The sequence below is a fragment of the Pleurodeles waltl genome, chromosome 2_2 (genome assembly GCF_031143425.1).
Source record: "Pleurodeles waltl isolate 20211129_DDA chromosome 2_2, aPleWal1.hap1.20221129, whole genome shotgun sequence".
Classification (NCBI taxonomy): domain Eukaryota; kingdom Metazoa; phylum Chordata; class Amphibia; order Caudata; family Salamandridae; genus Pleurodeles; species Pleurodeles waltl.
The window spans coordinates 320,632,211-320,657,978 of NC_090439.1; the positions used below are offsets into that span (position 1 = coordinate 320,632,211).

The window sequence follows — 25,768 nt, forward strand, 5'->3', positions numbered from 1 at the left end:
GAGTCCCCCATGGTGTCACTATTTTGGGCACACAGATGCCCAACTCAAACCCCAGCATCACCACCACCCACACCACAGGGACACTACAAGACGAGGGAGCCCATCCCAGGTAGGTATACAGTATGTAGTTGTGTGCCACTGGGGGGCACTTATATGGACCCCCTGGCTGGTACTGGTTCTGTTGGGGTTGTTCTGGGGACCCTGGTCCCCTGTGGTGAGCATTGGGGTTGTGGTAATGTCACCTGTCTATACTTATACAGGCATCATTGTTTGGCTACTTGTGTGACCAAAAATGATGCTAGGCTGACTAGCGGCAGAATTTTTGCCACTAATCAGTTTAGCGTCATTTTTGGCCCACTAGTACAATTTTCCCTAATGCCATCCATCTCCAGCTAGCGTCTTTTGTGTGGACGCTAACCATCCCTTGGCACCATTGTGCTTATTTTTTTTAATATGGCGCACGTATGGTGCTATGGAATGACGTTAGTTTGTGTTTAGAAAAATATGACGTACAACTCCGCTAGTGCACCAGGAAGGACAATCCAGAGTTTCTGCTGACCACCTGTCAAAGCTAAAATGTAACCCTTAGTGTCCAGATTGTCACAGGTTGGGTGGAATTGTCAATCTATCTATAAATATGTATTGGTAGATCCTACTGCATACAACGTTCCCTAATCTTGCTTACCCATTCAACTCTACATCAGTAGGGAATGCAGTTTGGCTGGTAAGAATAGTCAGAAGCACTTTCCACTTTGAGGACACTTACACAATGTTCTCCTTTGGCTTTCGAGCAGGTTCAAAATGTAGATCAAATATCACTGCATTCAAATGTTCCACATTCTTTATTTTCAGAATAACCAAGGAACACCAATTAGATATAATATTACATCCTGCATTTATTTCAACTTCATGTGACAAAAATAGTAACCTAGACTAAGACATCCATTTCAATCAGTAGATGTGTCAAGCCAACAAGATTTCATTGTAAAAAATATTGGATCTAGGTAACAATTCCCACCAGGTTCAGGGAAGCTCCCTGTCCTGCACAGTATCGCAGTATAAAAATAGGGTCTCTCTTCACCATGCAGAGGAGGGAAACAACTCTGAACACAAAATGGGGCCAGTCTACAGTTCCTTCATCAGCCATCTTATTTACAACACTTTGCATGTCTCCTTTTGTAAATGTATACACATCCTTCTGGGATAGGCGATAACACTAAATGGTACCCAATGCTAACAAAATAAACCCACCAAAAATGACATATAAATAAAAACATTCAAGTGCTGAGATACAGCAAAAACGAGCCACCTCAGTTTTCTTTTGTCAATGCTTGATACAACCAGGCCACCCAAAAAACAGATACCTGGTAGTCTCTTACCATAAATTTGTATTTGAGGTGGTGCAAAATGCACCATGAAGAAAAGGAACTCTTTATTTTAAAAAAAGTATGAACACACGAGATTTTAAAAGTGTTACCTATACTTCATGTTGCTGCCTTATGGTTTGTCCTTCAGTAATGCATTGCAAACCATTACTAATCCACCCCAATGTGCCTTCCATTGTCGTCCTTGTTGGATTATTTGTCAGGAGTTGTCGATTATCTAATGCTGGAATTTAAAAAAAAAAAAAAAAAAAAAACTTTCATCTGAAAAGACTGTCCGATTCGTCATTCTCAAGATGTAACACAAAGCACTATTTGCATCTCGGGAACTAATGTTCTCATACTGCTACCCAGAATGACCGAAAAAAATTGTCAGATGGAGATTCTTAAGAGGCAAATTCCAACATGTTTCTATGCCCATAATTGAGGTAGTACACAAAACACTTACTGTTCAAGTTTAGAATAAGCCCGTGACTCCCCCATTATGCGGGCTCCCGGGTGGAACAGTCGCATTTTGCTGTATGCGTAAGATAATATTAATATCATCAAAACATAATATAAAGGTCATAAGACATTGTGCTTTGCAGTAATCTGATACAATATTCAACAACTTAGGAACAGTCAAATTATTTTTAAAACACAATTTGCCCTGGTGTGTCACAGAAAATGTCAAAGACAGAAAAACATTTAAAAAAATCATATTTATAATATATTTACTTGAATTTCATTAATTTTACAATCCGTTATTGGTTCGTCACAATGTGGGTGGATGGGGTGGAGGGGTTGAAAATGAGAAGGGCGGGCGGAACTCAAAGGAAGGTATGTCAGCAGTTTCAATGGGCTTTGCAGAAAAAACATAAACAGGTTGCTCTTGTATTAGAAATGGCAGACCAGAGGACATTTAGAACCTCATAAATCGTGGTGGCTTTCTCTGGAAGTAGCACAATTCAAACATGGTATGACTTTTCAGACAAAACAAGAAACTGTAACAGTTTTTTTCTATTTGCCTTTAAAACAAAATGACTATTTATAAAATAGTTATCTTTGTCCATTTTCAAATTATAGACAAACCTCCCCAGTACAAAATACTAAAAGTGCAATCGTGTAAATTAAAGAGTTTGCAACTACATTTTACAAACATTATCCTTTGTGGTACAGCTTCGATAACATTTTGTTTAAACTCACAACAATTTATAGTGTTGTGAATATTTTATAGTGATAAGGTTTGCCTACAATTTGTCTGTCGATTAATGAGCTACACTCCACACTACATCTTTTTTTTTTTTTTTTTTTTTTAGCATTGTCCCCATAGCAGCTACAAATATTTAAATAAAAAGGAGAAACGTTTGTTACTGACAGGTCCTTGCACATGAATAGCATGCTACCTTTTCCAATAAAACTTCACAGTTTTGCCAGCATTGAAATCAGATTCACTTACCCCTAATAAAACAGAACATGGAACTTGTGAATTAAAAGATCACATACCCATGTGTTATTTTGCAGTACAAAAGCTTATTTTACTTTTGGGGGCTAGGATATTGTCTGTTACCCGCATATTTTGAACATTATAAATACTACAGACAGAGATACTGTAATAATAAACAGTTTTTTGGGTGGGGGCACAAAGTCACGTTTTTCAGATATCTAAAAAAATCCAAGTGTCCAACTATGCGAACAAGGTCAGTTCACTGATTGACCTTCAAAAGGCGTCCCAGGGAAACAATCGTTCATATTTGTTGATAGTATAATGTAAGAAACATGTGGATGTCGCCAATCCTCTTCCAGTTGTTCTTATCCAATGAACATGTTTTAAGTGAAAATGCTTTCAAGGCTCTCGGTAACAGTCAGTTGAACTGCTGGAAGGAGTACCATGCACACAGTTTGCAAGAGATTTCTGTAGCAGCAGCCCCAAGGTTACCGAATTATCTCCAGCCAATAGGAACTCCCCCAGGTTTGACAGGAGACTGATGCAAAAGTTTTGAAAAAACTGTACATGACATGTCCGGCTGCTGCATTGAGAAGTGGTTCGGCAGTACTTAGCAACAGATGCTGTTAGTTTATACCTATCTCTTTGTTCTCTTCCAGGAACCTTGCAAATGGTCGACTAGAGGCAGAATCGGAAGTTAGTTTTTCAAATCCCAAAGTGGTAGGGCTGCTGCCTGATCGGGATCGTTCCACACCCAAGGTCCCTAAAGGTGGAAGTCCACTTCCACCTAAGCTGATTGGGAGTTGAGGAATGCCTCCGTTCTGTATGACAGAAATCTCATTGTTTTTGATGGCAAGTCCGTTTGTGATCGCAGCAGCATACTGGTTCCAAAAACTAGGATCGACATTCATGGCGCGGGCTGCCAAATCCTTCTGGAACATCTCGGAGAACTTCAGGGCGTCTCCCCCTAACAAAGCAATGGGGTTTTCCACAGAGAGTCTACGGCCACGTCTCGCTGGAGCATTATTCCACATGTGCGTTCCCATGTGAACCTGCACATGAAACAGGAGAGAGAGAACATGGACACATTAGTGCAGTCCGAGAAACTCAATTTGACCTTTATATTAAACAATGTTATAACGTTTTTAACCCTTGCCTTTGCCATTCCAGTGCAAATTAATGTGGGCCAATAAATGATGTTGTTTGGAACCTGTGGTCTAAAACGCTACTGCTACAGAACAACCCAGGTGATAGGATAAAACACTGCCTGGCAGACTGCATGTTACAGTTACTTTACCGAGAAAAACAACTCTTGTAATACTAACAAGGCCCATTCCAAGTGATTTTATCTCAGGGCACAGATGCAGCCATCTGTGCCCTTACTCTGGCTGAACACTTTTGGTATAACCAATACTCTAATAACATCAGCATGACATAAACCATGTGCAAATCCGCAGAGAGTAAGGTGCATTTTATTACCAATATTTAAGGGCATCATGACGCACTCAAGGCTTTGATTGGCATGGTTGATGGTCTCTTTCTACATTCAACAATTTTAACTACTAGAATATGTCCATTTGCACTTTTCTAATGTGGGATAAGGCCTCCAAGTTTAGTAACCCCAAGATAAGTGTCATAAAAACGTATGGCCACAGCAGTGGGTGTCCAGGAGCAGGCACTGAAAGGGTTAATATCAGATGGCAGTGTTTAGGAACACATAGATGTCTTCTTTTGTAGCAAAATTCTGCACATGTAAACCGGGTACGTGTCTATACCAGATTACTAAAAAACAATTCAGCCTACGAGATGACATACTTCACAATATGTTGTATTGTAGCCTAACAACCTCTTTATCCCTACCCAGGTACAGTATTTTAAAAGTGCCTTGGATTGCAGCAAGGTGTTGTGCTTTCTAAAAAATCTATGTTTTATATTTCCAGACAAAGCCCAGGTTAATCACGAACCCAGGTACTACTGCCTGCAAGAAATACAGACTCCTCCAAGTGAGTGTTTTGTGAATGACACTGAAGAATGAGTATTGAGTGTGAACTCAAGTATTTACAACACTATCCTGAATTGGATAACGCGCTGAAGATATTTGCCTTTTGGTTTTACCAGCGCTTGTTTTGTAGCGTCATGGGTTTTACAAAGCTTTATTGCTGAGAAGATGCTAGCCCTCATCAATCTAAAAAAAATGTATTAAAATCAAAACATTTTTTGGCCACAGTAGTACCTGGCACTTAAAGAACTACTTTGTAAATGTGCTCCTTGTGAAACAGCTGAATGTTATCACTCACAGTGAGGTTAGCCAATGGCTGAAGTGGGCTCACCCACTGCCCCATGCCGTAAACTGCAGTGGCTCTAAAAAAATGTAAATGACACAATAGCAGACCACTGCATAAAGAGGGTTGTCAAAAGCCCCTTTAAGTAACTATATTATATCCATATGTTTAGTAAAATCAAAAGTGATTGGCTAATGCCACACATAAAAACACACAAGTAGGAGGCTAAAGTGCACTCTCCGCACACATCTGCACATGTGGATGCATGCACACATTCACACACACACAAAATAAAACCACGCAGCCACAAAATAGTTACACATGAACACTGCTCCACAAACCTGTTCATCCACTGCCTTTTTTTCTGTCTCCCACTTGAGCGCATCTACGAATACATCTAATCGCACATATTGACACAGAAACAAAACTTTACATAGGCCCAAAAAACCCTACTCTCAAATCTAGATAAAAAACTCGCACACACACACACACACACACACACAAACATGCACCTTCATTAAATCCAACCCACATATAACCAGGTACAATAACACAGAAACAGACCCACTGGTGCAAAACAGAACCCTTACAGAACCCAGACGATAATAGATGGCTAGTAGCCTCATTCATAAGCAATATAATATACATATCTACTGGTGCAATCTCCTATACATACATTTCTGACTGCAGTATTTACGTCTGTACTCTGCACAAACACAAGCACACGTGCTCGTGCCCAGGCACACAAGCTTGGGTTGAATGGCTAATTCTGTGCATACAAATAAATGTTAGGTTTGCAGATTTAGTACAGAGGAGCAGCTCTACACCGAAAGACAGATAACTACCCAGGGATGCCTAACTGCCGTTTAGCAAACTGGACCACATCATAATAGATCATAATTAGGTGCACAAAAAGGGCTAGACCACATCGTATTCGAGAAAGAATTGCATTCCTATAAAATACCCTTTTAGATATAAAAGGATGTAATGTTTCATTAGTCATCTATGAAGCAAGTTATGTGATCTTTAAGAGTCAATGTTTCCTGACATGTTTATTATGGAACACGCATCCCTGTCTTGAAAACATCATAGTATGCTATTTGTGCATTACGGAATGTTTCTGTTTGCAGTAGCAGGCACAATTTTCTAATCTGCAATTTAAAGTAAAATTTGAAGGGTTCAACAGGTCATAATTCAGGTTACTAAACCCCCTTTTCATTTTTGGTTAACACTGCATGAGCAATAGATCAGCAGGTGCAGTCATAGCTCTGCCCTGAGCACAGAAACCCAAGGGTAAAACGTCCCTGCGTCAACACTCACCTGCAGTGTTTCTTATACCATTTGCAGCAAACTGATGAAAAGGTCTCCTAACCTGAATTATGAATTTTGAAAGCTCAAAGCTATACTGTACAACGTGCATTTTTACAAGGAATGGGTCACAGTACACATCTAAGGGAGAAAAAAACAAAATGTTTAGATCTCTGAAGCCTTTTGGAGACAAAGTGCCCCCACATAAAAATATACTTGACAAATACTAATTTTACAAACTTTCAATTACCAGGTCTGCCTATGAAAATCTAACGAGCAATTAAGATATTTCTGTTTGGATCAGTACAGAGAATAATCTGTAATCTTTGTTTTAAGGGCCTTACTAGATGGGTCAAAATACAAAGATCTTGCTCAGCCTCTGATCCTAGTATTTCGAGTTTTGCGGAAATACTGGACTCCCGAAATATTCCTCATGCAGATTCCTCTCATACAATTTGTAGGGAAAGACGAGGTCGGAAGTTGGGGAAATCTGCGGTATTCGAACGTAGAAGCTCAAATAATGGAAGTTATATTTCATTCTCATCACTAACTCTCAAAATAGGATGGTAATTCCGCCCCAGAGTGATACCAGAAGGTGAGGAATCAGATTTACTCTGGAACTAAATCATATGCTGCTATGTCTAGCCATCTAGTAATGAGTGCCAAATGTTTAAAAGGTTCGCAAATCATTAAGATTTTAGTTTCGCTTTTTTAGCTGTTAAATTCCTAAAGTGAAACGGATCACGTTTTTTCAAAGCGGTGTAATATCTGAGAGATATAACGTCCAGTTTACAGAACCTTAAACTTAATAAGCCCTAAACACAAATGTGTATGCGAACTGCAGTGTCACTTACCTGTCCTAATAATATCCCCAGTAAATCTGAATTACAGATCCTTATTCGTAGAATCTGTATCCGGGGACACTTATGACCAATGACAGAATTTAAAATCACAAAATCTGCTAGTAGAGCACATTTTCTGCTATTGTAAACTAATGGGTAGGCTTAGGAATATTATTATTTACAAGGACGGACATGGTGGTGCTAGCAGGAAGCTGATGGACACATACAAACACTTCTGATCGACATTCACAGTTGTTTGTTTTTCACACCTAAAGTTGGCACCAACATTTAGTGACAACATTTCTCCAGAGTGTAAGGAAGGACCTGACAGCGGTCGGTAAAGTGATGTGCCTCAGGTGGATGGTGCATGTTTATGGGACTGAGATGGACTCAGCTGGTGGGGCCACTGTAGGTTCCTCTGACTCCCTGCAGGTTTGGATATGTTTGCTAAAATGTCCCTGCTGTGACTAGTGCTGCTAGTTTGAAAACATTATGCACCTTAACATTAGGTTTAACATTGCAGCGTTAACAATGTAGACAATCCACCGATTAAAGACTACAAAGTAACAGTGTTGTCGTTTTTGGTGAATAACCGTAGCAATTTCTGTGAATAAAAGTCAAAAAGTATCAACGTTCTGAACATCTTACACCTTAAACTCATAACTCTTCCGATGGATTAGGCCAATACGCCTGTCTAGGGGAGGAGTCAGATGCTGTGAAATGAGCAGCAGCGGGAGGGAAGGTCAATGCACGCACACGGTGGAGCAGCTGGAGATTTGGAGGTGTGCTAAGGAGACCCATGGAAGTGGCAATGTACTCACGATGAATTTGGTTCATTACGACACTTATGTTAGGACTATGTAATTACTGCCAAAGTTGTGTTGATCTGCGATGTGTGGGTCTTAGACGCAGCAAACATGCTCTGTTCTCACTTCTGCAAATCCTCAGATTTGCTGCCTCTCACAATGTATGCATGCCGCTAATAAATGAATGCTGGGTGATCTGTCTCCTAATAGTATCTACGGCTCTAAATGTCTCTTAACAGTCGAAAATAAAAATCACAAAAAGAGTAATTTCATGAATGTATGATGAAGATAATGATGATTTCCAAGAGAGATTTTTTTTTAGAACATTTTGCAAGGTGATGGGGAAATGTATATGAAGCACCCGAATGCTAGCAGAAACAACCCAGATGACATTAACATTTTTCCAGAGGGTGTCGAAAATGTTTTAAGTTACCGTCCCTCAGATAACATGAAAACAAGGCAGGCCTTGCACATAGGCTACCCCATTCTTCTAGCTATGAGCATGTGTTGGGGGTGGTCTGAAAAATAGCAATGGGTGCTTTGCAAACCGAATCCTTTCATTTTTAGGTCTGGCCTTAACCTGTCTGGTTGCAAAACCCCTTTAGGTTATGACACGAATTCGCAGCAGGCTTAGAGCGTGTCCACTGCTTCCATTGTAGGCTTTATTTTCACTCGCAATTGTTTGCTTATTGTTCAATGGCTTTGCTTTCTCTTCTCGTGTTTGTGCATCCATGGAACATAACCCCTTTACCATCATTTTGATTGCCCTACTTGTATCCTTCCACCTCTTACTTCTAGGGAACTACTATTTTCTTTTTTTAAGCACTTCATAAGACTACATGTTTTCTAGCTCTCTTTCTTGTGTGCTTCTCCCCTAACCAAATGTCCATCTCTCCCATACACTATGTTGTCTTCTACCGTACTTGCTCCTTTTCCATTTTTCCTAGACCTGGTTTTCTTTTTTTTATCTCTCCCACTCAGAGTTGCTTATACCCACCTACTCCTGTTGACCCCACCCCTTGTGAGTATTAAAAAAAATGTAACATAAAAAAAATGTAAAGTTGCGTTTTTTGGAGTGCCCGGCAGTTGCCTGTTTCAGCTGGGCACCTCACTACAACCAAAGTTTATATTTTTTTATTTACTGATCTAAATGGCATCCACCATCTTAAATTGGTCAGTAGAAACAACCACTGGCAAAGCCAATAGATTTCGCCGATGCAAGAGCTACTGGCTTCGTCAATGTTTTTCAGCCAAGTTGTACAGCAGCGTGGCTGTGCGGCGTGTCTAAAAAAATGCTATGATGCAGCCAGCGCTGGTGCCATATCAGAGCTTTTTTCCCAAGCTGAATTCAGGTGGGCGGGCAGGCAAGCAAGGACAGAGGAAGTAGGTGTATGCAGAGCCAGTAATAGAATTCAGGGGAGAGAGACACCACAGTTAGTGAAGGGAGACATGAGTAGCTGAGACAGGGACAACAGATACTTCAGAGAACTCGGAGAGGGATAGGTACAGAGAGACAGGGTGGAGCTGATGAGGGGAAAGAGCGTGGGAGAGCTACTTGTCAAGTTGAGGTAAGAGAGAAAGGCAATTCAGGGAAAAGAGAGGGTAAGAGACTGGACCAGTGCGTTACTGTGCAAGAGTGAGAGATGCACGGGGTGGTGCTTGGCAAGCTTAGCCTGGAAAAAAAAGACACTCCAGGGAAGATACTGAGAGGTTATGGAGACAGGCCCTATGCAGGAGAGAAGGAGTGAGAGACAGTAAAGGAAGGCACAGCAGTCTGGGACAGGAGAGAATGTGGGACTGAGACAGTCTGCAGGGGTGAAAGCATGAGGGGGTTCAGAATGATAGCATTCTGAGACGGTAAAGAAAGACCTTTAACAGGAAAGGTTGGGGTACAGAGAGAGTCTGTAGGGGGAGAAGGTGAGAAAGTCAGAGAGAGATGGGATATCCGACAAAGAAGAGAAAGACACTCACAGACGGGAGGTCGGGGTTACAGAGACAGTCTCCAGGGGGAGAAGGTGAGAGAGAAAGGATACCTGACAAGAGGAAAACATTTCAGGAAGAGTGGATTCAAGAGTAGAGAAGAACAAAGACTTAGCCGGAAACAAAAGAGAAAATATAAATAAGAAAGGCGAAGAAGAGAAACTTTCTGGGTGGGCTTGCATCCACTGGGGTGGTGTGAACAGTCTGGGTAAGCCTGTACTACCCCGAGCAACTGCCTGCAAACAGAGACTTATTTCCACTCATAGCATTGATACATGTTTGTTGAAAGGGAAAGGTCTAGTGGGCAGAGACAAAAAAACAAAAGTGTCTCTGCATAACAGAGCAGAATCTGTGTAGTACCACTTGACATGAGCACAAGAGTAATCTAAACACTGCACAAACCGAACCACAATAAGGCGGTGTGTGAGCACCGTAACAGAGTGAAGGATTTCAGCGCAAATTAATATGGAGCAGAATTGTTAAGTGACTGGTCCGTGTACATGGCATTTCAGCAGCATCTCGAAAGCGGGGAATGCACCAAGGAAACGTGTGATTTGTAAATTGGACTTGGTGTTTGGACTTGGGCAGCAGGGAGTACGATGCAGTTGAGGAATTCAGCACTTTTCTCCTGCTGGAAATGCGCCACTGATTTACAGTGAACACGGAGATGAGGCGGGTGGGAAGGGGAAGAAGGAACATGAAGAAGGAGTGGTTGGTGAGGGAAGAAGCAAAACGGAGAAGAGGCAGGTGGGAGGGGGACGAAGAAACCCAGAGAAGGGGTGGGGTTGGAGAACCACCATAGACAAGCTGGTTGGATGGGAGAAGGAATAGTACCCCAATCACAGTGCGAGCAGCAGACAAAGACAAATCAAGATGAAGCGATCTCTGCTTGGTCTGTGCTCCACAGAAAGCAAAGAAAGTGACACCTGGCATGCGATGGCCATTAAGGAGGCAGCAAAGACGAGTGACAATAAAGCCAACGAATGGTAAGCAATGCGTGGGCTCCAAGACCTTTACAGTAAACAGTATCCCTCGCAGTGAGAGCATGTGTGCTGTTGGCAGGGGAGGCCTAAAAAGATAACAGTGCACACATCATTCTTTATGTACACGCTGTAATGAATGTGAGCACTTGCAGAATGATGCAACTTCAAACATCGCCTGCATCATCACACATTTTCTAACCCTATTTTTTCAAAGCTGCACAGCATCAGCAAAATTCATTTTGCTTTTTACCAGTGCTGTACAGCATCACTAATAGGCATTTCCACATCCAATGGGTCCAAAGTTTGAGAACTACTGGCTTTGCCAACACTCTTTTACAAAATGTTTTCATGATTTCTATATGAGACTGGCTCAGATGCACACATTGTCCTCTGAACGTCTGTCATGATTAAATTTTTCTTCCTAAAATGGCCTGTCCTGGCTATCGAATCAGTTATGCTGAAATGCACAATCATATCATAAAATGTGTGTCAATATGCCCTACAATTTTAAGCTTTATTTTCTTCACTAAAGCTGTACCAAATCCCCGTTTGCTCACCACATCTTTTCTGGGATAATAAATCTAAATGTCGCAAGTCCCAAGAGAGACTGATTGTTAAAAACGTCTCTGGTACACCTCTATAATGTGGTTCTGCAGAAAGGACACGCTTTCACCTAGAATACGGTTTATGTATCTATCCTTTTTCTTCTCTGTTCTCTTAGAAATACTTTTTGAGCATATTTTCTGGGAAATCAGGCATTAGTATGTAGTTCTAATCCAAAATGTCTTCTGGATCACAGTTCAGGTTTGCTGACCTTGGGACTTAAGGGAGGGACAATTAAGTCTACCAGACAAAACACACTCTTGGAGAATGCAGCCCTTGCAATTCAGCTGGAAATGCTATGGAAGCACGGGGAAATGGCAATTACAATTACATTATTTTTGACATTCTTGCTTTGGAGTGTATATGAAATATAGTCTGTATATATTTTTTGTACCAAGCCACTCCATTTCTTGCCACTTTTCTCCACGCTTTTATTAACTTTTTCTGTATATCTTTCTGTTCATGTTAGCAGAAGCAACATTATTTTGGTACATGTAGGCTCACTAGTTTGTATTTTAAAAGACATTATTTTGATTTGATAAACGTACTTTATGATCGAGACTTGAAGCATACCAATGCATATTTTTAGAACGAGTTTACAAATTTTAGGCACCAAAGGCGATCTATTTTTGAGTGAGTGTCTCTTTTGGAGGATCTTGGATGTGACTTGAAAAAATTCCATGTTATGGATGCATCCTGCTCTCCCTTGGGCTTGATTTGAGAAGGGACTGTTATTTTATTTTTTGACTACCACGTGGGCCCTGGGTCTTTTAGGAAATATTTCACTTCTAACTCCTAGGGGGGAAGTAAATATATATATTTTCATCTTTGGTAAGAGAACGACATGCACACCTGAGAGCTATTACTTCTATGAGACTGCCCTCTAAAACGCACGCGGCCCTGCGATTTTCATGGGTAATTGCAACAGAATCGTGAGGTTCACGTGACGTGCACCGCAGTACTATCAGCGTCCTATTTATAGCAGAAGGGAAGTGTAACAAAAGTAGAGTAGAACTTGACCAAAAGGGGGTGGGGCAGATGAAAGCTCTGTGCTCGAGATGAGGCTGCGGGTGGACCAAATAATGTAGGTGCCTCCCAGCTCAGCAGAGCGCAAGTGAAACCATTAGTCTAAACTATTTTATGATTAAACTAAAAACCGGTGTTTTAGCAGCGAAAGGAAACGTGCTGGAAACGTGAAACTGACTTTAAAGGTCAATGAACTATACAACGGTAATACGGCCATCTGTAAATATTATAGGGAAGCAATGATTTTATACGTTTCTTGTCCCAATGTACAATGCGCTACAGTGCTTATGCCAGGCAGGGAAATCGTTCTTTCACCACCCCGCCTCCAGAATGTGATATTTCTCAACTGCCACTTTCTGTTTGCTCGTGTAGGCCGTTCACGCAGAGCAAACTGCAATGAGCACAGAATAAATCTGATAAAAACATGAATGTCTGCACTGCGATACATGGCTATATGTCACTCTGCGTGTACTGGGGCTGCCGCACAAATCACTCGCGGCCGCTGCAGAACTTACCAGATGAATCGCCTTGCATTGTGCCACTTATAATACGACCCAAGTGCTTGCTTTGGCCGCGTGGCGGAAAAGTCCGTTAGATGCAAGGCGGAAATGCATAGTGGCACATTTTTAATGTACTTCTTCACCATAAGGAAATAATTTCCCCCGCGGATTAATCCATTCTCAGCCACACGTAGGAAATACAATGGAGTACCCTTCCTTTCCACAGCGTGCAAAGGCATTGCCACCTACCACAGTGGTTTCAGAAGTATTTCATGGTGGGAAGAGACCAGCAAAGAGTTTGTGGGAATTCGTAAAGATTTTGTTGTGTAGCAGTGGCGGCTCCTCCGCTTGGGCGGTAAGTAACGCCCACAATATCTTACATAATAGCCCCTTTCATCCAATATACATAAACAGCCTGTGGTAGGGACTATCTCATTGGAGCCTAGTTGAAAACTGAGGGCTCCGCCATTCATAAAACACCAGTGTTGTAGTCTGTGGTAGTACAGCTGAGGCACAAACAAATAGTGCCTTTGAATAGCAGAAGGGCAAACAAACAATGTGTTCTGCTTTATACAAATTTAGTACTGGTGATAGTCAATTGCATTTTTTTCTAACAACATTATAATCTCTGCTTTGAACGATGCTTGCTTTTAAACTCTTCTCTGTTGTTTTAGGCCTTCACCTGTGGCCCTGTCCCATAAATAGGGCTCTCGGTTTTATGGTATTTTTTACATTTCTCATCTGCATTTATCCACTTTTATTTTGTGTTTAGTGTACACATTAATCAGAATTGGTATATTTCCACATTTAATTAACTGATAAATGTACTCTCACATTTGAATGGGGAACATGTGTTAGCTATATACAGTGCAAAGTGTTATCTGAAAAAAAAGTGCTGGAGAATAGCAAAACCGTTGTACGTCTGCTTTTATTTAAGTTTCATTAGGATTTTTTTTTCGTTTTTAACGCCCCTCCCTGTCAATCTACACACCAACTAACCTGGTATTCATGACTGACACTAAGGAGACTCATCCAAAGAAAATCTATTTTCTGTATTTTTCCATAATTTAAAACTAATACAGACAAGAAAATAGTCTTATGCTTCTATGTAGAAAATAGATAGTCTTATTTTTGTATTTATCTGTAAAAACAGTAAAAATTGAAAACTGGGCGACCTACTTATAAGCTAGGAAAAAGCTTTAACTAACAATGTAGCCCTTGGCAGTGGCCAATAACGTATCTCTGCAAATAATGTAAAGTGTTATAACTATTACCATATAATATTTAATGATGTATGTTTTTAATTCCACTGGAATCAAGCTGCACTCCACTGGAGAGCACAAAACTAGGGCAAAAGTGTGCTTGGGTTGCTTGTGATCAGTTCCTAGAGGACCAAGCTTGATATTTCGGGCTGGACTGTTCCTACTGGAGAATGGTCAAGGCTGATTTGCATATGTCTGAGTGTAATCTAAGGTGGCATGATGAGCAAAAGAATGATGGGTTGGAATGCTGCCTGATGTAAGTGCCAAAAATTAGACTTATTGCAAGGATTCCTGCCCTCATCTTTTCTATGTACGATGTAACACTCTAAGTGGCAAGAGCATGTCCAAATGTGGGTCCCATGCTCATTGTGCCACTGGAACAAAGCTGCACTAGACTGAAGAGCTGCAACTGGGGCCGAACCATGCTTAGATTGCTTGTAGTCCAGTTTAGAGAAGACCTGGCTTTGCAGTTCAGGCTGCCAGAACGGGATGAATGTTTATTTGCATAGGGCTATGTCTAAGGTGGCACAGTATGCAAAAAAACAATGCACTTGGATGTAGCCCCCATAAATCACCAGCTTCTGGGATTAATTTAAGCATCCTACCAATCACTTTTTTCGTTTCAGTCAGACTCCAAAGTTTCAATATTCAGGGTTTTGAAATTTAAGATAAAATATTTATATCAGCAAATGGCATGTATACTACTATAACACAAAGGAGAACTCATTCGGAAAAGTAAGGAAGAAGAATGTTTCCTTTGCAATTTCTTAATGGTAGGGATTTAAATAGGAACCCTGATAGTTACCATTTTAATTGGAACCTGCTTGCATTTGGTAACAGTGGAAAAGTAACATTTCCTGTAACCATATGTATACTGCACAGTTCTTTTGCAGCTTCTCATCTAGATCAACTACCAAATTAAATCACAAACCGATAGCTCATTTATGCAGAGTTTTTCTGAACAATACTCACTTCTGATTTTTTTTTCTTTTGTAATAGAATGTTTTAAATACAAGTTGATGTCACAGGTCAACATATAAATTCATGTTGCCACAGATAGTTTGATGAAACTGAAATATGCATCTACATGACATTTGGGAATTTAATTTTGAGAATTGTTCACAAATTGTGCTCTTGCTATGCAACATTTTAGTTAAAGGGACTGGTCAAAAAAGAATAATGTTGGACAAACTATAACTAAAATTGGCTAAGTCCATATTTCTCAAATTTAATTAAATCATACCCCTTTTATACAAGGATTCAAACTTTTCTTGCAACGACGGGAGTCATTGTGAGGGAGCTGATACAGTTTTCATGCTTGGTAGTTTCTATTACTGCACATAACAGAATTAGGCTTTTTGAGATAAATATTGGCATGTCAAAGTTGCTGATATTTATCACCTAGGAAAATGCTTCGCATGTACTGGAACATACGGCTTTCAGTACTGGATGGAACACAATCTGTGTGTAATTCCCGAAATCTTGTGATAGATGATAATTAATGCACCTGTCAAATTCCTAACACTTCAATATTGGCTTTTATCGGATGCGATAATTATCGTATCTGCTATTGGCCAACGTTTAATGAGGGACAATTTCTTGTTTTTAAACCATACCAATCTCTCACTAGTGAGCTAGAGGGGTTATTCATTGCTCTGCCCTTAATGAGCAACAACATATCTGGAGTCCCCACCATCACACAAAAATAAAACTAGTTTCACAAGTCCACAAGGCTACTTCAAAAATCAATATTAAACTGAACATATCAAGCTGCTGGATGCGAAAAAACCTACTCAGACAAGTTAACCCAAACAAAACCACACTCCACACATACACCACGTAGTTATGTTTCTGACTTGTTATGAGAAAACCTCCATGGGGACTAGTTACCCACATCACAGTACACACACTCATATCGATGCTTACATCCACATCATTTAAACAGGAAGAAATAAATGCTCAACTAGCTTCCTTAAGGCGGCTCATTGTAGTGAAGAAGAACCTTTGCAGAACAATATCATAACCAGTCTACACTTCTCAGTACAAGTAACTCAAATAGTATCTTGTGAGATTTTAATCTCATGTGGAAATCTCAACATGATCCATCTATTGCTAGCTTTATGCAATTGCTAAAGGGGAATGATCTCACTCAAAATGTATTTATACTTGACACATATGAAGAGCACTATTGTGGACCTTATCATAGATAATAAAGACAAGATCCAAATTACCTGCAAGGCTGAACAATTTTGTATCACAAACTGATTTCATTGCCTTATCAAATTTGAAATCCTCATGTCAGAAGGCCAACCTAAAAAAAGGGATCACCTGAATTAAGATATTAACCTCTCTGATCCAGAGAATCTCACCTACATTTCACTACAAAGCGAAACCATATGGACTCAGTTAATTTTGTATAGCCCTAATCTCGCAGCACAATGAGACCATGGCTTCAGCTCTTTATACAGTAGTCCTCCTTAAAAAAGAAAACATCGATATGGCACTACATTTTGCATATCCTTGACCATTATAAAGAAACTGGACTTTCAGCCTTTAACCAGTATTCTTTGCCTTAAGTTTTTAATGATCTGCTGTGGTGACTCCCTAGTCAGACAAGCAGATGTCAGTATGATAAAGTTGGTGAGGAAGGTTAGCAGTGCTTTGGCACGGCATGGAATAATACATTTTTGTTACGGGTGGGGGGTAATGTTTATAATTGTAGTTTTACATATCTGGTCAATATTAATGGATCCAACGGGGTGGGATTATGCATATAAGCAGACTCTCCTGAAACAATTTGAGTTATAAAGGGGATAATCTCATGTTGCTCTTGAAAATCTGTAACCAAACAGAAGAATTGCTCATGCCAAGTTAACTGAAAGTTGATCAAGAAAGGCAAACATCTATAAGGGAGGTTTGTTAACACAAATTCTAACCTTAAAAACATCACTATTCCATGTTATACCTTTCAATTAATGCACACAGGACATAACAACAGAGATGTAATGTTCACAGGGAGCAGTGGCCATAGCCTATGTGCACTGCACATGCTGCAAGACGAATGACAGGGCCCGAGTTTCTGTGCAGAGAAACATGGCAATGGCTCATTCCCTATGCACAGTACATGCCTGGGAGTGCCATAAGTCACGAGTGCACACAAACAGGAGGGACATTAATACAAAGTTACACGTGCCAATGAATATGTGTGTAATATTTCTGAAAGCAGAAACTTTAATCTGGTGGAATTTCCACATCCATAAATGTTATGCACCAGAGTATTCAATTAAATCTACGACTGTCACAGATTTCATTGAATACACCTTACGATTTATTGTAAAACCCAAGAAAAATTAAAAAAGCTCCAAACAAATGAATAATCCTGTACGATCAAATTTCAGACCTCTTTACAGTGCACTGGGCCTAATGTAACTGTTACACTGCCTACTCACCAGTTTATCTATGTAAACAGCTGATTTCGCCCAGCAAAGCTGTAGTGCTGTGGACAGGGAAGCAGAAAGAATACAACCACGCAACTAGGCTTTTCCAGCAGCTGAGTTTCGCAATGGTGACAAAGCGCTATAGTCTGACGAAGCAGAGACATTCAGAGCCTTTACTATGAAACTTTCGAAGGTGGAATGCATGCGGTGTTAATTAATTCACTTAATCAGGCATGGGCTTGCTTCAGCATTCTGTACAAGTACAATATTCAAAACTTTAGACAGCATGTAAAGGATGTCCAGTGTGCTTTGGACAGAGAAAGAGCACTTTATTCTTGGCTTTTCATCTTCAAGCAGATTCCCTGGTTCAATAAAGTTTCTATTTGAGTCGGTTTGCCAAGGAGTACTGAAATTAAACACCTGTAAAATGTGCAGTAGGGCTAAACCACGAGCGAGCCCCCGCAGAATTTAAGATAGGAGACAGACACATTAAGACCTTGGGCACTATATCAATCAAAATGAACGCCTTCAAAATACATTTCTGCATGCCTCTTTTCGTCCTGTGTTGATAGAATGGTAAACAAGCCAGCTTACCATACAAAATGGAGTTTGGTGGGCCATGTATTAGTCATTGGCACCAATATCAAACACTGAATTGCGAGAGTTTGTGCAAAGAGCAGGCCCTTGACTATTGGGTACGGTTTGCAATCCCGTTCCACCGGTGTGCTCTTGGTGTGCTCTTGGCACGTTAATATTTTCAGAAAGAATGCCAGAACCTTTCCATTACCACTGTCTCGAAAACTTAGGATCTCAGTGGCAAGTTTGTAGTGGATTAAAAATTGGCAAATATGTTGTCAAATATGTATTTCTTTGAGGAGAGAAAAGTGATACATACCCCTTTGTTACACAAGAGGTGGGCTGCATGGGCATAACTTTTAATAAGATGTCCTCTCATAATCAAAATGATCCCAGAGGACGTGTCAAAACACAGCTCTCAATCAAACAGAATGTAGACTAATTGGCTCAGGCTAAGTCTCAATATATTACAAAAAATTTCAGCATGAAATTATAATTGAAAATAAGATCCCCTACATTAGTTTCTTCTTTGGAACTAAAACATAGAATGTTAACATTGAAATAAACTTGTCTTCACTTAAAAAATAAAAAACAATAGTCTCGAAAAAGTGTCCATGTATACTTTCGGATATTTGTCCATGCATTTATGTCTGCTTTGGACTCTAACCCATTTCTAATCATCGAGTCGTACTGTGCACCAGTAAATAATGGAGCACTAGAATAATGATTTAATTGTCTTTCTTCAACAATCTTTCAGACTGAGATAGTAATAAATGTAGATAGTAGTCTTTAGTTCACTTCTGACGTACTGGGAACGGTTCTGCCTGCCACCACTAATGTATTGTGTCAAGTTATGAAGACCCCATCTGAAATCTTGTGGCAATTTCAAAAGCCATCTGTACAATAATGTATCCAATTCTACAGCCTACCTAAAGTTCAGGAATTCCAGTTTTGAAGGCCACCTGTGGCACACTGAGAGCAATTTGGCATATATTACTGGCAGCTGCCTCAAATCACACACTGTGCCAGTGGGGAAGCTAGAACTGAATGACTAACATCAGTATTAGATTTAACACTGCCCTTGTGTAATCCATTTACTCAGGTATGCATGTTGGAAGAAGACGCAGTCGCTTAGAATGCCACAAACAGAAAATTGGTCCTCTTTCGCCTATTATGCTTCTTTCACCTATCACCGGGCTAGACTGACCATTTATTCCATCAGATATTTTCCTAGGGGGCAAGTGGGTGATGGATCCATTGGAGGCCGTTTCTTAGAAGGATGAAGGTTGCTGCTTCTCGCTCCCTGGGTTTATGGTAGTAGGTAGAGCAGGCAAAAAGAGCGAGAAATAGGGAGAGATAGAGATGGAAAGGAACGAGACAGGATGGGAGCAGAGGCTGCTTTTAGTTCCCAGTTCGACGTTGTACTTTCTGTCACACAAGGTTGCAGGCACTGCCTACAAGCTAGCTCAGCAGGTTAACATGGCGGCTTTTTGCCCTATTATCTCATAGTTTAAACACAATTAAATGTAAGAGTTTTTTTTTTTTCAACAGTCAAGGACCAATGTCAAGGTTTTTTTCATTTTAAATTCAGATGTGGAAGTTTTACAGGAATTGCTAATTAACTAAAGCGTGTTTTAGAAAAACTTCTTGCTACTTACACCCACATTTACACAACAAGCAGATAAACAATAGCAGCATGGCGTTCTTCCATCATTACACACGAAAGCTACAGAATAGCAAGCAGCTTCTACAAAGCAGCTTTCAGTAAGCCCGCCACGTTTTCATCATTTTCCCAACAGCATCCAGTCAACACAGGACCTCCTCACTACATGCCCCACCTACAAGTCACCCACATACCACTCTCATTGCTTGAACACTTTACTGTATCCTCTGGCACCAGGGAACGTTCCCTTGTGCTAGTCCCTCTGCATCGCGTCAGAGTCTCTGCAATATCAGCTTATCCCTTCTGCAGCCACCACAGCATCTATGAGTGCCGAACAGTCTCCGCTGGCTTACTTCAGAGTATGCTCTTCCTTTTACAGTCCTCTCAGTATGCGCTTCCTCAGCTTCGTCTAAGCACTCTCTCCTGAAGCTCGCACAATAACTTCTCCATAAATCAGAACATAGACCAACTGCATTTTCTCTGCTCCAAACTTCCGGCTTCACTTGGTCACTGAATATGTCCGCAAAGAGGCCAACAGATGTAGAGGTGGCTTTGATGGAGGCATGAGATCTCCGCTACCTCCCAGGACAGGGAAGTAAAAAACAGAGATACCTACTACAGAACAACAACTAGGAGCATATTGAGCCCCCCACCAAGACAACAGAAGATGAGTAGCAGGGAAGTGGTTTTAAGCAATAAAAGGCACAGGTGGAATTTGTGAAGCAAAGTCTTGTTGTTGAAAGGAAATGGCAAGGAGCTATAATGGCTTCAGCTCCTTTCCCACCTAGGCCACCACACTACTTCAGGTAGTCAATGTAGAGCACTCTTTAGCGGCTGAAAGGATATGCGAAACATCCAGTAAATTCCTTGCCCTAGATGTGCCATCTCTGGTACAGTCAGAGCACGCTTTGCCATAGAGGCTCTAAAGCGCCAACTATGCTGAAATGTAATCAAGATATGAAGAACTTCGTGGGCCACAAATGTTGCCTCTAAAGCCTTCCCTTTCTTAAAGCTTCTTTCGACAATGAAGTAAGAGTTGAGCCGTGAAAGTTGACACTGCCAATAGAAAGCAGTGAAGCTTTGTAACCGAGAGATAGAAAATAGCTGGATTAAGTCACAAAAAACATTATCCCTAAACAGTATAACTTACATTTCTGTTTTTGGTCAGATGTGGGATCCCCCAAGTTGAGAATCTGAAAAGGGCACATGGACGAGTCACTGCATCTGTATTAAATTTGATGTCAGAAAATCCCCACTCCCCCTTTAAGGAATGAAAGATGTCAGAAATCACCCGCCCACTTTAGAGGCAAACAGGTTAAATTAAAAAACGCTTTACTGAAAAGCAATCATAGACATGGTGGTCTGCTGACCCCAGCTGGCCACAATCATTGTGATTTTAGCGATTCCCAATGGATCACAAACGGAGACCTATCTCAATAATATTCATGACGTAGTTCTAGTTTCGATCCACTGGGAATGGCAAAATATGTATCACACACATCTATTCACGAGTGTTTGTGATTAGCAAATAGCAAAAATTCGCAATTTGGTAATCACATACCATTCCCTACATACATCTTGCTCTAAGTGATGTACAAGAACGATAATACGAGCACGAGTCCGGTTGACACTAGGGGCTAGATATACTAACATTAGGAATACCCATTTTCTAATTGTGATTCTCTCTTCCTCGCAATTAGGAAATTGGTATTTCAAATGTATGAAACTGAGTTTTTTTAGAGATTCCTAGTGGATTGCAAATAGACCTACCTCATGTATATTAATGAAGTTGGTGACAATTTGTGACCCATTGCGAATCACAGCCATCACAATGATGGTGGCCTGCTTGGCTCAGCCAACCACCATGTCTGTGACTGCTTTTTAATAAAGCAATCTTTTTTTTGTTAAAAATTCAGCCCATTTTTCCTAGTGGAAAACAGGATGCATTTAAAAAGAAAAAAAAATAACTTTGCAGTTTCATTTTTTAACAGTAGGCACTGGTCCATGGGACCACTGCCTGCTTCTAAAAAACGCAGGAATGGGTTACCAACAGTTTGAAACTATACATACCATATCGATTCGGTATTTGGAAGGGTAGCCCTAAACATGCCCCTTCCAAATACTGAATTGTAAAAGCAACAAATTACTGAATCGGATTTTGCTTTTTGTACATTGGAAAAAGCATTTTTCGGTTGCAAATGGCCCATCACTTTGTACATTTGGCCCTAGATCATGGTAGCAGGATGTGAAGGGAGGGGTAAAAAGTCAATCGGAGCAGTACATCATGTTGCTGATTTTTACATAGCACTTATTTACAATTTGAGGAACAGAGAGACAAAGTCATTGGCACCGAAGCACATGTTTTTGCTCAAATAATGAAGTGGAGATTAGAACGTAGCTTTTCATTATTTAAGATCAATAACTCACAAAGTACATCACATCTTCCCCAATAACAGTACCGTTTTGAATAAAGTAATCTAAAATATGGTCCTTCCCACATCTATAAATTAAAAAATAAAACTGTCAAGGAAGTCCGAATGTTTTTCCAAAAAGAGCTAACACCTGTTCAATTTTTCAGGACACCCATGTGTTTCGATCATCTCTCCATCTCTTCCACTATTACTCAGATCAGATGAAAAACTACCTGTACTTGCAGTTGCAGCAGCAGCCATGCTCAAGTGCAGTGCACCTGAATTATGGACAATCTATGCTCACACTTCACTTTCATGTGATGTTATCTCTTTAATTAAGAGATGAGAAAATTCTTCTTGCACTAAAGAGTATAATAAAATGTGAAATCCCAAAAGAAAACAGTAAGAAATAGATGAAACGTAGCTTTAGCTGATGGTTACGGCGGTACAAATATCAAAGTACCCACAACAGAGCAGTGTGCATAGCACAGAATTACACATGGATATGAACTTCAACAATATTTTCCTCTGAGGGAGTTGAGGATAAATCCTACACAACAAAAGTCGAACTTGAATAGTATACAAGAACCCATAGGCGGAAAATACTCCACTTGCAGATTCTTAAGCATGCACATTTGTATGTACATATTGTGCAATGTTTCTTACACACACTGCTGCCGTCCCCACAGAGTTGCATAGTATGTGGTGAGTATAGGAGTCAACATGATGGCATGAATGGTATTAACTATACCCTGTGTTTCATGTCATCCTCAATCACCTGCAATGCAGGGCCAAAAAATATATATATGGGGTCCAGAATCACCCTAACACAACTCCCCGAGCGTGCCCCCTGAAATGGAAAAAATAAAAAACACACCAAGGCACCTATTGCCCTCTCCATCTTTCCTACAGGGACTGTGGCTTACGCCAAGGTACACTCCATTTGGAGGTTCATTGATGTCATGCCAGAATTTGGCAAACGTTGTCGATCTCCTATTCAACAATGGAGCGATTTACAGCATATAAAAGTGTACATGAATAGTTATCTATAATGCAGATATTTTTCACTGAGTGACATTATAAACAAGTATGAAGTTTACGTTTTCAAAGAATTCAAGGTGTGAAAAAAGCACTGGTTTTGAGAGCTACTCGTGTGCAATATTTTACTTGGTATCGGTTCTATTCATGGTTATCATTACTAAAGGTAGAAAGGATTGTACAAAATTACTAAGTGAAGTACGATAAAGTACCCCTTACCGTCCATCATAAGGATATTACAGGTCACTGAGGAGCAAGGCCGAAGCTGAGTTCCTTTGTGAGGACATGGAACACCAAGTTAACTTGCAACATCCTTTTAACACATGGCAGAGGGTATTTTATTCCTTATAAGACATGATCACAACATCACCCATCCCACAAGTTGCTTAAATCCTTGGTGTGTTGCTGCTTCATATAAAATTCAGTTTGGCTGCAGACATGAAAAATAAAAGCAGAATCCATCGTGTGAAATCAAATGCACCAAAAAGCAGTTAGTAATAGGTGGGATAAACGTAATAGAATCAGTCTTTCAGATTAGGAAGAAGGTTGTAGCTTAAAATGAGTAGCAACATGCTGATTCTTTCCTTGCTGTAATAAACTATTGTGTTGGAAAGATAAACATGTTGCCATAAATATCTCGTTTGTGCTTATTGCTGTTCTTTTTAGAAACCAGATCATAAGAACAAAACGTTATTAAACAACAGCTGCATTTATGCTGTGACCTGCCTTTCACTTTGGCTACTGGCAGCAGGTAGTGTGACTTAGAACTCAACTGTAAGAAGTTATTACAGTTGAGCAACTAGGCCATTTTCCTATTACAAGTAACTAGGGATGTCACAACAAGACTGTAATAATGTAATTGGAGATAGATTTTTATACAAGGATAGCAGGCTCCCATAAATGTGTGTTCAGTTTTAATTATTACAAATTGTTGCTTTTCATTGTTTGTGGTACCATATACACACAACACATACGTTCAGTTTAAAATCACTTTTTTATTGGATATATATGCTTCTTTTTTTACTGGCGTTAAGTATTGTACTGGCAACTCATTTTTGGTCTGAGTGAAGAAAAGTAATTTCCTTTCGTTGTAGACCTGAGGATACATTTTTTACTTTCAAGACTCACTGATGGTGTGAAGTAAGATAGGTGAGTAACTAGATTTTGAAGTGTGTTAATGTGTTGAAAATTAAATTTCAACATGTATGATTTGCTAGCGAGTTTAAGAGAAATTCACTTCTTTATTAATAAATCTTGAAGACATGATTCGCTAAAATGGGCATCCCGGAGTCCCATTCCTTTAAAATGTAATTCCAGCACTATTTTGATCCTAACATTAAGTAAAGTAGAGCCTCATGAATGTAAAGACTATAATCTGTGAGGGAGTGAGGCAAAAGACAGCAGCCAGCCCTAAGCCCCCCACATATTCTAGTAGCAACCCTGCCTTCAAAGAGCAAATCACAGGTTAGGTGCCATCTGAAATCAAAGGAGACACGTTTTATTTACAAATGGTGGATCTGTGCATGTGTGTTTTCTCTTAACCTGCGACATAAGCAATACAAATACACTACCTCTGCGGTATAACTGAGTTCAGAAAGTTGCATCATGTGTTACTCGGTTCTTCCCAGTTCTCTCCCTTGGCTGCCTTGTCCATATCCTTTACGCTGCTACTCTTGTACATGATCTGAAGTAGTGTGTGATGTGTTGCTCTAAAGCACAGAATTTAGTTTTGTTCAGGACTGATTTAGTAGTCTAGTGTCCTGGCTAGAAGCGGTCCCTTAACAAGCATTAGCAAAGCCAACAGGTGTTGTCTTTGAAAGGATTTAACTGACCTCTTGGCTTTGCCAGTGCTTGTTGCTAATGCTGAACAGCGTTTGCATATGGAGAAAAAATGCTTGATGGTAAGCAGAAGAGCATCTTATAAAATAAAAAAGCAAAATGGGTGGCTGAAGCATGATGACACATTTGTGCAGGTCTCACCACACATGTACATGTATGTGTCATAAGGCTTCCTCCGCACTTTTTTTTTACTTACCCTCCCAAGATGACTGACACCCCTCTTGGAGAGGTAGATTAAAAAAAAACAGTGTAAATGAGAACTGTAAAGAAAGGAATCACCCGATTGTACACTGCAGGTGCTGTGCCTTTCCATTAAACAAAATAAATGTGAATTTAAAAAAATGAGATTGACAGCATGGAAGGTATCACGAAACAGGATGCCAAGAAGGGAAGGGCATTTGAGG

The 25,768-nt window shown here is 40.2% G+C and overlaps 1 protein-coding gene across 3 annotated transcripts in view; it reads right to left on the minus strand.

Moving 5' to 3' along the window:
- Positions 1-827: 827 nt before the first annotated feature.
- SALL3 (spalt like transcription factor 3) overlaps positions 828-25,768 on the minus strand; it is a 52,133-nt gene continuing 27,192 nt past the window's right edge. For 2 of the 3 annotated variants that reach the window (XM_069219791.1, XM_069219792.1), the window contains exon 4: positions 865-3,860. In XM_069219791.1, the coding sequence (XP_069075892.1) occupies positions 3,435-3,860 (426 nt within the window). In that variant the 3' untranslated portion in view covers positions 865-3,434. Of the gene's footprint in view, positions 3,861-25,768 lie in introns of all 3 variants that reach the window. The other variant, XM_069219793.1, reaches the window with a different exon arrangement.